The 16,012-nt window shown below is 47.0% G+C and overlaps 1 protein-coding gene across 1 annotated transcript in view; it reads right to left on the reverse strand.

Moving 5' to 3' along the window:
* Positions 1–510: 510 nt before the first annotated feature.
* LOC139257914 (uncharacterized) overlaps positions 511–16,012 on the reverse strand; it is a 57,042-nt gene continuing 41,540 nt past the window's right edge. Inside the window, exons 8-9 of the mRNA XM_070874663.1 lie at positions 4,435–4,525; positions 511–1,678 (exon numbers count right to left, since the gene is read on the reverse strand). Coding sequence (XP_070730764.1) covers positions 1,636–1,678; positions 4,435–4,525 — 134 coding nt within the window. The 3' untranslated portion in view covers positions 511–1,635. The remainder of the gene's footprint in view (positions 1,679–4,434; positions 4,526–16,012) is intronic.

Consider the following 16,012-nt stretch of genomic DNA (forward strand, 5'->3'; position numbering starts at 1 on the left):
AGCATTTTCCCAACAACAGATGTTAGGCTAACTGGTCTATAGTTTCCTGCTTTCTGTCTGCCTCCTTTTTTAAATAGGGGGCGTTACATTTGCGGTTTTCCAATCCACTGGGACCTCCCCAGAATCCAGGGAATTTTGGTAGATTGCAACCAATGCATCCACTATCTCTGCAGCCACTTCTTTTAAAACCCTAGGATGCAGACCATCAGGTCCAGGGGACTTGTCCACCTTTAGTCCCATTATTTTACTGAGGACTACTTCTTTGGTGATAGTGATTGTATTAAATTCCTCCCTCCCTATAGCCCCTTGATTATCCGCTATTGGGATGTTTTTAGTGTCTTCTACCGTGAAGACCGATACAAAATATTTTTTCAATGTCTCTGCCATTTCCCTGTTCTCCATTATTTCCCCAGTCCCACCCTATCGGGGACCGACGTTTGATCAAGAGTCACAGAAACACAAAAGACTCAAGGAGTCACAAGCGGTTTATTTTTATTTTTTTATTATTCGTTCCGGGATGTGAGCGTCGCTGGCAAGCCCGGCATTTATTGCCCATCCCTAATTGCCCTTGAGAAGGTAGTGGTGAGCCGCCTTCTTGAACAGCTGCAGTCCATGTGGTGAAGGTGCTCCCACAGTGCTGTTAGGGAGGGGGTTCCAGGATTGTGACCCAGCGACGATGAAGGAACGGCCGATATATTTCCAAGTCAGGATGGTGTGTGACTGGGAGGGGAACGTGGAGGTGATGGAGTTCCCATGCACCTGCTGCCCTTGTCCTTCTAGGTGGTAGAGGTTACGGGTTTGGGAGGTGCTGCTGAAGAAGCCTTGGCGAGTTGCTGCAGTGCATCTTGTAGATGGTACACACTGCAGCCACGGTGCGCCGGTGGTGGAGGGAGTGAATGTTGAAGGTGGTGGATGGGGTGCCAATCAAGTGGGCTGCTTTGTCCTGGATGGTGTCGAGCTTCTTGAGTGTTGTTGGAGCTGCACTCATCCAGGCAAGTGGAGATTACATCACACTCCTGGCTTGTGTCTTGTAGATGGTGGAAAGGCTTTGGCAAGTCAGGAGCTAAGACACTCACCGCAGAATATCCAGCCTCTGACCTGCTCTTGTTGCCACAGTATTTATGTGGCTGGTCCAGTTAAGTTTCTGGTCAATGGTGACCTCCAGGATGTTGATGGTGGAGTATTCAGTGACAGTAATGCTGTTGAATGTCAAGGAGCGATGGTTAGACTCTCGCTTGTTGGAGATAGTCATTGCCTGGCACTTGTGTGGCGTGAATGTTACTTGCCACTTATCAACCCAAGCCTGAATGTCCAGGTTTATTGCTTGTGGGCACAGACTGCTCCATTATCTGGGGAGATGCGAATGGCACTGAACACTGTGCAGTCATCAGCGAACATCCACATTCCTGACCTTATGATGGAGGGAAGGTCGTTGATGAAGATGGTTGGGCCTAGGACACTGTCCTGAGGAACTCCTGCAGTGACGTCCTGGGGCTGTGATGATTGACCTCCAATCACCACAACCATTGAGGGGCGATGGTTCAAATACAACACACAATCAGGATGGACACAGTCCACATAAGGCCAGTAATAGTTGAGAACAGTTTACCGGGCCCAGATTAGACGGAAGAACCTTCAACAATTTAAGACTATGGAATCCTTCTTCTTCTTACACCACCTGAGAGACAGAGAGAGGGACAGAGTCAACCTTTCTACCCAGTCCGTGTGATGAACACACCCATAGAATATGCAGCACAACTTTTCCCCACTTTGGACCAAACATGGACCACTACAACTGGGTCCTCCTCCTCCCGCTTCAAGTTCCTCTCTGGCTGCTCTGCAATATCCATTACCCTGGCAACAGGTAAACAAGACACCCTCCGGGACCCCTGGTCGTGACTGCAGAGGATGCCATTTATCCCCCAATTCCCCCCCCCCCCCCCCCCCCCCCCATTACCAGAATGGTATCAGGGATGAGGGTCTTCAGTTACCTGGAGAGACTGGAGAAGCTGGGGTTATTGTCCTTAGAGCAGAGAAGGTTAACGGCTGATTGACCAGAATGGGGCCAGGGATTGGAGACCTCAGCTGCGTGGAGAGACTGGAGAATATAACAACATAAGAAATAGGAGCAGGAGTCGGCCATTTGGCCCCTCGAGCCTGCTCCACCATTCAATAAGATCATGGCTGATCTGATCATGGACTCAGCTCCACTTCCCTGTCCACTCCCCATAACCCTTTACTCCCATATCGCTCAAAAATCTGTCTATCTCCACCTTAAATATATTCAGTGACCCAGCCTCCACAGCTCTCTGGGGCAGAGAATTCCACAGATTTACAACCCTCTGAGAGAAGAAATTCCTCCTCAGCTCAGTTTTAAACGGGCGGCCCTTATTCTGAGACTATGTCTTCTAGTTCTAGTCTCCCCTATCAGTGGAAACATCCTCTCTTCATCCACCTTATCAAGCCCCCTCATAATATTATACGTTTCGATAAGATCACCACTCATTCTTCTGAACTCCAATGTGTATAGGCCCAACCGACTCAACCTTTCTTCATAAGTCAACCCCCTCATCTCCGGAATCAACCTTGTGAACCTTCTCTGAACTGCCTCCAAAGCAAATACCTGTATATCCTTTCGTAAATATGGAAACCAAAACTGCACGCAGTATTCCAGGTGTGGCCTCACCAATACCCTGTACAACTGTAGCAGGACTTCCCTGCTTTTACACTGCAGGCTTGTTCCCTTTAGAGCGGAGAAGGTTGAGGGGAGCTGGACGAGAATGGTTCGGGGGGATGAGGGACTTCAGTTACGGTGATAGACTGGAGAGGTTGGGGTTGTTCTCCTTGGAGCAGAGAAGGTTGAGGAGATTTGATCGAGGTATTCCAAATCATGAGGGGTTTTGATGGAGTGAATGAGGATGAAGTGTTTCCAGTGGCGGACGGGTTGGTAACCACAGGGCACGAATATAAGGTGAGGGGCAAAAGACCCCAAGGGCAAACGAGGAAAAGCTTTATGAAGCAGCAGCGGGCTAGGACTTGCAATGCACAGCACAGCAGATACAGATTCAATAGTAGCCTTCAGACGGAAACTGCGTAAATACTTGAACAAAAAAAACTGCACTGTCGCAGCACTCTCTCATAACTGCCCCTCCAACAGTGCAGCGCTCCCTCAATACTGCCCCTCCGATAGTGCGGCACTCCCTCAGTACTGCCCCTCCGACAGTGCAGCTTTCCCTCAGTACTGCCCCTCCAACAGTGCGGCACTCCCTCAGCACTCCCCCTCCGACAGTGCAGCTCTCCCTCAGTACTGCCCCTCCGACAGTGTGGAACTCCCTCAGTACTGCCCCTCCGACAGTGTGGAACTCCCTCAGTACTGCCCCTCCGACAGTGCGGAACTCCCTCTGTACTGCCCCTCCCACAGTGCGGCGCTCCCTCAGTATTGCCCCTCCGACAGTGCGGCGCTCCCTCAGTACTGCCCCTCCCACAGTGCGGCGCTCCCTCAGTATTGCCCCTCCCACAGTGCAGCGCTCCCTCAGTACTGCTCCTCCCACAGTGTGGCGCTCCCTCAGTACTGCCCCTCCGACAATGTGGCGCCCTTTCAGTACTGCCCCTCCGACAGTACTGCCCCTCCGACAGTGCGGTGCTCCCTCAGTACTGCCCCTCCCAAAGTGCAGCTCTCCCTCAGTACTGCCCCTCCGACAGTGCGGCACCCCCTCAGTACTGCCCCTCCGACCGTGCGGTGCTCCCTCAGCACTGCCCCTCCGACAGTGCGGCACTTCCTGAAAACTGCCCCTGCGACAGTGCGGCACGCCCTCAGTACTGCCCCTCCGACAGTGGGTTGCTCCCTCAGTACTGCCCCTCCGACAGTGGGGTGCTCCCTCAGCACTGCCCCTCCGACAGTGCGGCACTTCCTGAAAACTGCCCCTCCGACAGTGCGGCACACCCTCAGTACTGCCCCTCTGACAGTGTGGCACTCCCTCAGTACTGCCCCTCTGACAGTGTGGCACTCCCTCAGTACTGCCCCTCCGACAGTGCGGCGCTCCCTCAGTATTGCTCCTCCGACAGTGCCGCACTCCCTCAGTACTGCCCCTCCGACAGTGGGGTGCTCCCTCAGTACTGCCCCTCCGACAGTGCAGCACGCCCTCGGTACTGCCCCTCTGACAGTGCGGCACCCCCTCAGTACTGCCCCTCCGACAGTGGGGTGCTCCCTCAGTACTGCCCCTCCGACAGTGCGGCACGCCCTCGGTACTGCCCCTCTGACAGTGCGGCACCCCCTCAGTACTGCCCCTCCGACAGTGGGGTGCTCCCTCAGTACTGCTTTTAGTCTCCTCCCTACACAGCTGACTGACAGCTCCCTGGACACTGTCCCATCACACACTCCCACGACAGGTACAGACCGAGTTAGATTAAAGCTACACTCATCGGATCTTGTACCTTAGCACTATTATGATGATTATGATGAAAAAAACAGCAGGAATTGCAACCGCGATGAGTCCGTAATGGTGTTCTGCCCGGGGTACCGCATCTGTGAAAGAGGAGAGGCCATGAGAAACGTTTGACAGAACATCTCAACACTGAAGCATTTTACTTCCATCCTGCAGGGGAGTGACAGATAGAGAGAGAGAGAGAGAGAGAGTGAGAGAGACAGAGAGTGAGAGAGATAGAGAGAGAGACAGGGGGAGAGAGAATGAGAGAGAGAGACAGAGAGTCAGGGAGAGAGAGAGAGAGAAAGAGAGAAAGCAAGAGAGAGAGAGAGACAGAGAGACAGAGACAGAGAGAGATAGCGAGAAAGCGAGAGAGAGAGACAGAAAGCGAGAGAAAGAGAGAAAGCGACCGAGAAAGAGAGACAGAGGGACAGAGACAGAGAGAGAAAGAGAGAGAGAGAGAGAGAGAGAGAGGTAGAGAGATACAAAGAGAGAGATATACAGACAGAGTGAGAGAGTGAGAGAGATAGAGATAGAGAGGTAGAGAGATACAGAGAGAGTGAGAGATAGAGAGGTAGAGAGAGACAGGGAGAAAGAGAGAATGAGTGAGAGAGAGAATCATAGAAGCAAAGAAATTAACAGCACAGAAGGAGGCCATTTGGCCCATCATGCCTGCCTAATCCCACTTTCCAGCTCCCGGTCCATATCCCTGCAGGTTAAGACACTTCAGGTACTTTCAAATGTGGTGAGGATTTCTGTCTCTACCACCCTTTCAGGCAGTGAGTTCCAGACCCCACAACCCTCTGGGTGAAGACCTTTCTCCTCAAATCCCCTCTAAACGCAAAAATAAAAAAGAGAAGGTGGCTCAACCGTGGCTAACAAGGGAAATTAGGGATAGTGTTAAATCCAAGGAAGAGGCAAATAAATTTACCAGAAAAAGCAGCAAACCTGAGGACTGGGAGAAATTTAGAATTCAGCAGAGGAGAACAAAGGGTTTAATTAGGAGGGGGAAATAGAATATGAGAGTAAGCTTGCAGGGAACATAAAAACTGACTGCAAAAGCTTCTCTCGAGATGTGAAGAGACAAAGATTAGTGAAGGCTAATGTAGGTCCCTTGCAGTCAGAATCAGATGAATTTATAATGGGGAACAAGGAAATGGCAGACCAATTGAATAAATACTTTGGTTCTGTCTTCACTAAGGAAGACACAAATAACCTCCCGAAAATACCATGGGACCGAGGGTCCAGCGAGAAGGAGGAACTAAGGGAAATCCTTATTAGTCAGGAAATGGTGTTAGGGAAATTGAAGGGATTGAAGGCCGATAAATCCCCAGGGTCTGATAGTCTGCATCCCAGAGTACTTAAGGAAGTGGCCCTAGAAATAGTGGATGCATTGGTGGTCATTTTCCAACATTCCATGGACTCTGGATCAGTTCCTATGGATTGGAGGGTAGCTAATGTAACCCCACTTTTGAAAAAAGGAGGGAGAGAGAAAACAGGGAATTATAGACCGGTTAGCCTGACATCGGTAGTGGGGAAAATGCATGAATCAATTATTAAAGATGTAATAGCAGCGCATTTGGAAAGCAATGACAGGATCAATCCAAGTCAGCATGGATTTATGAAAGGGAAATCATGCTTGACAAATATTCTAGAATTTTTTGAGGATGTAACAAGTAGAGCGGATAAGGGAGAACCAGTGGATGTGGTGTATTTGGACTTTCAAAAGGCTTTTGACAAGGTCCCACACAAGAGATTGGTGTGCAAAATCAAAGCACATGGGATTGGGGGTAATGTATTGACGTGGATAGAGAACTGGTTGGCAGACAGGAAGCAAAGAGTCGGGATAAACAGGTCCTTTTCAGAATGGCAGACAGTGACTAGTGGGGTACTGCAAGGTTCAGTGCTGGGACCCCAGCTATTTACAATATACATTAATGATTTAGACAAAGGAATTGAATATCTCCAAGTTTGCAGATGACACTAAGCTGGGTGGCAGTGTGAGCTGTGAGGAGGATGCTAAGAGGCTGCAGGGTGACTTGGACAGGTTAGGTGAGTGGGCAAATGCATGGCAGATGCAGTATAATGTGGATAAATGTGAGGTTATCCACTTTGGTGACAAAAACAGGAAAGCAGATTATTATCTGAATGGTGACAGATTAAGAAAAGAGGAGGTGCAACGAGACCTGAGTGTCATGGTACATCAGTCATTGAAAGTCGGCATACAGGTACAGCAGGCGGTGAAGGAAGAGGATTTGAGTATAAGAGCAGGGAGGTCTTACTGTAGTTGCACAGGGCCTTGGTGAGACCACACCTTGAGTATTGTGTACAGTTTTGGTCTCCTAATCTGAGGAAAGGCATTCTTGTTATTGAGGGAGTGCAGCGAAGGTTCACCAGACTGATTCCCGGGATGACAGGACTGGCATATGAAGAAAGACTGCATCGACTAGGCTTATATTCACTGGAGTTTAGAAGGATGAGAGGAGATTTCATAGAAGCATATAAAATTCTTATGGGATTGAACAGGTTAGATGCAGGAAGAATGTTCCCGATGTTGGGGAAGTCCAGAACCAGGGATCACAGTCAAGGATAAGAGGTAAGCCATCTCGGACCGAGATGAGGAGAAATTCTTTCACCCAGAGAATTGTGAACCTGCGGAATTCTCTACCACAGAAAGTTGTTGAGTCCAGTTCATTGGTTATATTCAAAAGGGAGTTAGATGTGGCCCTTACGGCTAAAGGGATCAGGGGGTATGGAGAGAAAGCAGGGGTGGGTACTGAAGTTGCATGATCAGCCATGATCATATTGAATGGTGGTGCAGGCTCGAAGGGCCGAATGGTCTACTCCTGCACCTATTTTCTATGTTTCTATGTAAACCTCCTACCAATTACTTTAAATCTATGCCCCTGGTTGTTGACCCCTCTGCTAAGGGAAATAGGTCCTTCCTATCCACTATATCTAAGTCTCTCATAATTTTATACACCTCAATAAGGTCTCCCCTCAGCCTCCCCTGTTCCAAAGAAAATAACCCCAGCCTATCCAATCTTTCATCATAGCTAAAATTCTCCAGTCCAGGCAACATCCTCTTAAATCTCCTCTGTACCCTCTGTGCAATCACATCCTTCCTGTAATGCGGTGACCAGAACTGCATGCAGTACTCCAGCTGTGGCCTAACCAGTGTTTTATACAGTTCAAGCATAACCTCCCTGCTCTTGTATTACATGCCTCGGGTAATAAAGGAAAGTATTCCTTATGCTTTCTTAACCATCATTCAGAAGGACAAACAGTAAGGAAAAGGAGGTGGGGTAGCTCTGTTAATAAATAATGGGATCAGTGCGTTAGTAAGAAACGATATTGGCTCAGAGGATCAAGAGGTTGAATCAGTTTGGGTGGAGATAAGGAATAATAAAGGGAAAAAGTCACTGGTGGGTGTAGACGATAGACCTCCTGGCAGTAGCTACACTGTTGGATGGAGTATATATCAAGAAATAATGGAGGCTTGTAATAAAGGAACGGCAATAATCATGGGTGATTTTAACCTTCATGTTGGTTGGACAAAGCAAATTGGCCAGGGTAGCCTTGAGGAAGAGTTCATAGAGTGTATCCAGGATAGTTTCCTTGAACAGTACGTTGCAGAACCAACCAGGGAGCAAGCTATCTTAGATCTAGTACTGTGTAATGAGACAGGATTAATAAATGATCTCCTAGTAAATGATCCTCTAGGAAAGAGTGATCATAACATGGTTGAATTTCAAATTCAGTTGGAGGGTGAGAAATTTGGATCGCGAACCATTGTCCTAAGCTTAAATAAAGGAGACTGCAAAGGTATGAGGGCAGAGTTGGCTAAAATGGACTGGGAAAATAGATTAAAGTGTGGGATGGTTGATGAGCAGTGCCGGACATTTAAGGAGATATTTCATAACTCACAACAAAAATATATCCCAATGAGAAGGAAAGACTGTAGGAGAAGGGATAACCATCCATGGCTAATGAAGGAAATAAGGGAAGGTATCAAATTGAAAACAAAGGCATACAATGTGGCCAAGACGAGTGGGAGACTAGAGGATTGGGAAACTTTTAAAAGCCAGCAAAGAATGACAAAAAAAATAATATAGAGAGGGAAGATAGATTATGAAAGCAAACTAGCACGAAATATAAAAACAGATAGTAAGAGTTTCTACAGGTACATAAAAAGAAAAAGAGTGGCTAAAGTAAATGTTGGTCCCCTATAGGATGAAACTGGGGAATTAATAATGGAGAACAGGGAAATGGCAGAGACTTTGAACAAATATTTTGTATCGGTCTTCACGATAGAAGACATTAAAAACATCCCAATAATAGATAATCAAGGGGCTATCGGGAGGGAGGAGCTTAATACAATCATTATCACTAAATAAATAGTACTCGGTAAAATAATGGAACTAAAGGCCGACAAGTCCCCTAGACCTGATGGCTTGCATCCTAGGGTCTTAAGAGAAATGGCTGCAGAGATAGTGGATGCATTGGTTGTAATCTACCAAAATTCCCTGGATTCTGGGGAGGTCCCAGCAGATTGGAAAACTGCAAATGTAACGCCCCTATTTAAAAAAGGAGGGAGACAGAAATCAGGAAACTATAGGCCAGTTAGCCTAACATCTGTCATTGGGAAAATGATGGAGTTAATTATTAAGGAAGCAGTAGCGGGATATTTGTAAAAGCATAATTCAATCAAGCAGAGTCAGCATGGTTTTAAGAAAGGAAAATCATGTTTGACACATTTGCTGAAGTTCTTTGAGGCTGTAACGAACAGGGTGGATAAGGGGGAACCAGTAGATATCATGTATTTGGACTTCCAGAAGGCATTCGATAAGTTGCCACATAAAAGGTTACTGCACAAGATAAAAGTTCACGGGGTTGGGGGTAATATATTAGCATGGATAGAGGACTAACAGAAAACAGAGTCGGGATAAATGGGTCATTTTCCGGTTGGCAAACAGTAATTAGTGGGATGCCTCAGGGATCAGTGCTGGGGCCTCAACTATTTACAATCTATATTAACGACTTGGATGAAGGGACCGAGTGTAATGTAACCAAGTTTGCTGATGATACAAAGATGGGTGGGAAAGCAAATTGTGAGGAGGACACAAATAATCTGCAAAGAGATAGAGACAGGTTAAGTGAGTGGGCAAAAAATTGGACGATGGAGTATAATGTGGGAAAATGTGAGGTTATCCACTTTTTCAGAAAAAATAGAAAAGTAAATGATAATTTAAATGGAGAAAAATTGCAAAGTGCTGCAAAGCTGGAATTGGAAAGCAAAAACGTAGAAAGTGAATTTGAAGGACAGAGGAAACAAGGGCTCAACAGTACGAAGTAAGAAAGTAATGTCTGCCACTCCTCATCAACCATCCCACACTTTAATCTATTTTCCCAGTCCATTTTAGCCAACTCTGCCCTCATACCTTCGTAGTCTCCTTTATTCAACAAGGAGGTCTGGCTGTACCAAATGGTATACACTTCAGTGCAAGGAGTGTAGCGAATAACGCAGATGAGCTGAGAGCACAGATAGACACTTGGGAGTATGATATTACAGCTATTACAGAGACATGGCTAAAAGAGGGACAGGTATGGCAGCTCAACATTCCTGGTTACAGGGTTTTTAGACGGGATAGAGAGTGGGGTAAAAAGGGAGGAGTGTCGCGGTATTGATTAAAGAGACAATTACAGCTGTGAGGAGGGATGATATGTTAGTGGGATCATCAAACGAGCCATACGGGTTGAACTGAAGAACAAAAAAGGGGCGATCACACTGCTGGGCATGTACTATAGACCCCCCAAACAGTCAGAGGGAGATAGAAGAGCAAATATATAGGTACATTTCTGTGAAGTGCAAAAACTAGAGGGCAGTAATAGGGGATTTCAACTACCCTAATATTAACTGGGATAAAATTAGTGTGAAGGTTATAGAGGGTGCGGAATTCCTAAAATGCATTCAGGAAAACTTTTTTAGCCAGTATGTAACAAGCCCAACACGGGAGGGGGCAGTTCTGGATTTAATTTTAGGGAATGAAGCTAGGCAGGTAGAAGGGGTATCAATGGGAGAGCATTTAGGTGGTATGACCATGATTCAGTTAGATTTAGGGTAGTTATGGATAAGGACAAGGTTAGACCAGGAATAAAAGTTCTAAATTGGGGAAAAGCCCACTTTGCTGAGCTGAGAGGTGATTTGGCCATAGTGGACTGGAAACAACTACCTGAAGGTAAATCAGTGTCAGAGCAGTGGGAGGCATTCAAGGAGGAGATCCAGAGGGTTCAGACCAAATATATGCCCTGAAAGAAAAAGGGTGTGTCTAACAAATCTAGAGCCCCCTGGGTGTCAAGGGGCATACAGGGTAGGATAAAGAAACAAAGGGAGGCTTATGACAGATACCGAGGGCTAAATACTGCAGAATCTCTAGAGTATAGAAAGTGCAGGGGTGAAATTAAAAGGGACATTAGGAAAGCAAAGAGAAAGCATGAAAAATTCTTGGCAAGTAAAATCAAGGAAAACCCAAAGATGTTTTATAAATTTATGAAGAGTAAGGGGATAACTAAAGAAAGGGCAGAGCCTATTAGAGACCATGAGGGTAATCTGTGTGTGGAGGCGGAAGATGTGGGTTTGATTCCTAATGAATACTTTGTGTCTGTTTTCACAAAGGAAAGGGGTGATGCAGACTTTGCAATCAGGGAGGAGGAGTGTGAAATATTAGATTAAATAAACATAGTGAGAGAGGAAGTATTAAGGGGTGTAGCAGCTTTGAAAGTGGATAAATCTCCAGGCCCGGATGAAATGTATGCCAGGCTGCTAAGTGAAGCAAAAGAGGAAATAGCAGAGGTTCTGACTATCATTTTCCAGTCCTCTCTGGCTACAGGTGTGGTGCCAGAGGACTGGAGGACTGCTATTGTGGTACTTTTGTTTAAAAAGGGAGAAAGGGATAGACCGAGTAATTACAGGCCAGTCAGCCTAACTCTCTGTGGTGGGAAACTTATTGGAAAAAATCCTGAAGGACAGGATAAACCTTCATTTAGAAAGTCACAGATTATTCAAGGACAATCAGCATGGATTTGTTACGGGAAGGTCGTGACTGACTAACTTGATTGAATTTTTCAAGGAGGTAACCAGGAGGGTCGATGAGGGCAGTGCGTACATAAGAACATAAGAACTAGGCCATACGACCCCTCGAGTCTGCTCTGCCATTTTAATACAATCATGGCTGATCCAATCATGGACTCGGGTCCACTTCCCTGCCCGCTCCCCATAACCCTTTATTCCCTTATTGTTTAAGAAACTGTCTATTTCTGTCTTAAATATATTCAATGACCCAGCCTCCACAGCTCTCTGAAGCAGCGAATTCCACAGATTCACAACCCTCTGAGAGAAGAAATTCCTCCTCATTTCAGTTTTAAATGGACAGCCCCTTATTCTAAGATTATGCCCCCTAGTTCTAGTCTCCCTTATCAGTGGAAACATCCTCTCTGCATCCACCTTGTAAAGACCCCTCATAATCTTCTTATACGTTTCGATAAGATCAGCTCTCATTCTTCTGAATTCCAATGAATAGAGGCCCAACCTACTCAACCTGTCCTCATAAGTCAGAGGGATCAACAACCAGGGGCATAAATTTAAAGTAATTGGTAGGTAGTTTATAGGGGATTTGAGAGGAGATGTCTTCATCCAGAGAGTGGCAGGGGTCTGGAACTCACTGCCTGAAAGGGTGATAGAGGCAGAAACCCTCACCACATTTAAAAAGTACTTGGATGTGCACCTGAAGTGCCGTAACCTGCAGGGCTACGGTCTAGAGCTGAAAAGTGAGATTAGGCTGGATAGCCTCTTGTCGGCCGGCGATGGGCCGAAATGGCCTCCTTCCAACCTGTAAACTTCTATGATTCTATGATTCAGTACAGAGGGACCTGGGGGTCCTTGGGCATGAAACACATAAAGTGAGTATGCAGGTACAGCAAGTAATCAGGAAGGCAAATGGAATGTTAGCCTTTATTGCAAGGGGGATAGAGTATAAAAGCAGAGAAGTCCTGCTACAACTGTACAGGGTATTGGTGAGGCCACACCTAGAGTACTGCGTACAGTTTTGGTCTCCATATTTAAGGAAGGATATACTTGCATTGGAGGCTGTTCAGAGAAGGTTCACTAGATTGATTCCGGAGATGAGGGGGTTGACTTATGAAGATAGGTTGAGTAGGTTGGGCCTATACTCATTGGAGTTCAGAAGAATGAGAGGTGATCTTCCCGAAATATATAAGATAATAAGAGGCCTCGACAAGGTGGATGCAGAGAGGATATTTCCACTCATTGGGGAAACTAAAACTAGGGGGACATAGTCTCAGAATAAGGGGCCGCCCATTTAAAACTGAGCTGAGGAGAAATTTCTTCACAGAGGGTTGTAAATCTGTGGAATTCTCTGCCCCAGAGAGCTGTGGAGGCTGGGTCGGGTCACTGAATATATTTAAGGCGGAGATGGACAGATTTTTGAGCGATAAGGGAGTAAAGGGTTATGGGGAGCGGGCAGAAAAGTGGAGCTGAGTCCATGATCAGATCAGTCATGATCTTATTAAATGAGCAGGCTTGAGGGGCCAAATGGCCTATTCCTGCTCCTATTTCTTATGTTCTTATCTACCTGTTCTATTACCTTCCGGGATCTGTGGACACGCACACCAAGGTCCCTTTGTTCCTCGACACTTCTCAGTGTCCTACCATTTTGTCATGTATGTACTTTTGGGATCACTAGCCACTAGATGGCGTCACGTTGGAGGCCACTGGGCTGCACGCACATGTGTGCAGCCCAAGTATAAAAGGCCAGCCATTTTGTACATTAGTCACTTTGGGCCTTAATAAAGCAGAGCCAAGGTTATACCTCTTGGAGTTAAACAGTACTCAGTCTAACAGTTATTGCATACACAACACTTGGCGACGAGGCAACAAGAAGCTTTGCATGTAAAAATGAGCACAATTAGATTGTTGGAGCGATTTATGGAAGGAGAAGCTTGGGCAGACTTTGTTCCAGCCATTTAAGCCAGTTCTTCGTGGCCAACAAAATGAAGGAGGTTGGCGACGCAGATCGACACCGGGCGGTGGTCCTCACGGTTTGTAGTCCAAAAATGTATGGTCTGATAAAGAATCTACTCCTGCCTGTGAGTCCAACAGAGAAGACGTATGAAGGATTGTGTACACTGGTACAGGACCACCTTAAGCCAGACGAAGGCATCATCCTCTCGAGATACAGATTTTACACGCACTTCGCTCAGAGGGCCAGAATGCGACAGAATTCGTTGCCGACCTGAGACATCTAGCGGGACCGTGTAAGTTCGGGGCTGTGTTGACAGACGTGCTGTAGGACGTCTTTATAATCGGCATCAACCACGAGGTGATCCTGCATAAACTACTGGCGGTGGAGACGTTGGACTTGAACAGGGCCATCACGATCGCCCAGTCATGCATGACGACGGATAGAAGTTTAAAACAGATATCAGTGAAAAATCGAAACTCGGCAAGTACTGTAAATATAATTGATTCGGCGTTTGGCAGAGCGGCACATGGCAGGGCCCACCCGACTGCGTATGTAAACCTGTGGCTGCCCAAAGTCCGCCAGCGGCAATGCATCCGACTTCTCCATGTTGGTGCTGTGGGGGAAATCACCAGCACAAGCAGTGCCGAGTTAAGCTGTCTGAGAGTGGGGCATCTCCAGCAAAAGTGTCCGCAGATGAGCAAGCGTGCTGCGACACACCACGTGGAGGATGAGAGTCAGACTAGCACGGATCCGGATACGCAATCCGAGATACCAGAGGAGGAAGTGTATGGACTGTACTCGTTCTTAACAAAGAGCAAACCGATAATGATCAACGTGAAATTTAATGGGGTGCCGGTATTGATGGAACTGGACACGGGGGTGAGTCAATCGATAATGAGCCAGAGGGCATTCGACAAGCTGTGGGATACTAAGGCTGTGAGGCCCAGGCTGAGTCCAGTCAATGTCAAGTTGCGCACGTACACCAAAGAACAGGTTAGATGCAGGAAGAATGTTCCCAATGTTGGGGAAGTCCAGAACCAGGGGTCACAGTCTAAGGATAAGGGGTAAGCCATTTAGGACCGAGATGCGGAGGAACTTCTTCACCCAGAGAGTGGTGAACCTGTGGAATTCTCTACCACAGAAAGTTGTTGAGGCCAATTCACTAAATATATTCAAAAAGGAGTTAGATGAGGTCCTTACTGCTAGGGGGATCAAGGGGTATGGCGAGAAAGCAGGAATGGGGTACTGAAGTTGAATGTTCAGCCATGAACTCATTGAATGGCGGTGCAGGCTAGAAGGGCCGAATGGCCTACTCCTGCACCTATTTTCTATGTTTCTATGTTTCTATGTTTCTAACTCATAACGGTGATTGGCAGTGTCACAATTAAAGTGTCATATGAGGGTGCGGTTCACGAGTTACCGCTATGGATTGTCCCAGGCAATGGTCCAACGCTGCTCAGCAGGAACTGGCTTGAAAAAATCAGATGCAATTGGAACAACATCAAGGTGTTGTCGTTGGAGAAAGATACATGTGCCCAAGTACAGAGCAAGTTCCCCACGCTATTCGAACCAGGCATCGGCAACGTCACGGGAGCCAAGGTGCAGATCCACGTGGACCCGTCCACCATAAAGCTCGGGCAGTTCCGTATATGTCGAGGGAGAAGGTCGAAATCGAACTGGACAGACTCCAGCATGAAGGGATCATATCACCGGTTGAATTAAATGAATGGGCCAGCCCCATTTTCCTGTGCTGAAAAGTGATGGCACAGTCAGAATCTGTGGAGACTACAAGGCTACGATCAACAGAGTTTCGAAACAGGATCAGTAGCCATTACCGAAGGCTGATGACTTGTTTGCAACATTAGATTGGGGGGGAGTCATTCACCAAACTGGATTTGGCGTCGGCCTACATGACACAGGAGCTGGTCGAGACATCAAAGAGACTTACGTGCATTAACACGCATAAAGGACTGTTTATTTATCACAGGTGCCCTTTTGGAATTCGCTCGGCTGCAGCAATATTTCAGAGGAACATGGAGAGTCTACTGAAGTCCGTTCCCAGAACTGTCGTGTTCCAAGATGACATCCTGATCACAGGTCATGTCTCCGAGGAACATCTGAACAACCTGGAAGAGGTTCTACATCATCTGGACAAAGGGACTCAGACTGAAACGCTCGAAGTGCGTCTTCATGGCACCAGAGGTCGAATTCCTGGGGAGGAAAATTGCTGCTGACGGCATCAGGTCCACGGATGCAAAAACCAAGGCCATCAAGCATGCACCTATTGTGTTCCTAACACAGATGAGATTGCACACAGGGAGGTTAAAGTAACAGTGACCTCAGTCTTTAATAAGACACTCCAGAGTGAGGAACTGGCCTTAGGGGCCGGCTTATATACAGTGCTCCCAAGGGATGCTGGGATCCCTTGGGACTTCAGGGGATGAGCTCCCTGGTGGCGGAACATGGGAGTGCATGCTTTACAGATACACGACATCACCCCTCCCCCAAAGTCAAAGTGAAAACTATTTACAAGGTGAGGCGGTCGGG

This window comes from Pristiophorus japonicus, unplaced genomic scaffold (genome assembly GCF_044704955.1).
Source record: "Pristiophorus japonicus isolate sPriJap1 unplaced genomic scaffold, sPriJap1.hap1 HAP1_SCAFFOLD_926, whole genome shotgun sequence".
Classification (NCBI taxonomy): domain Eukaryota; kingdom Metazoa; phylum Chordata; class Chondrichthyes; family Pristiophoridae; genus Pristiophorus; species Pristiophorus japonicus.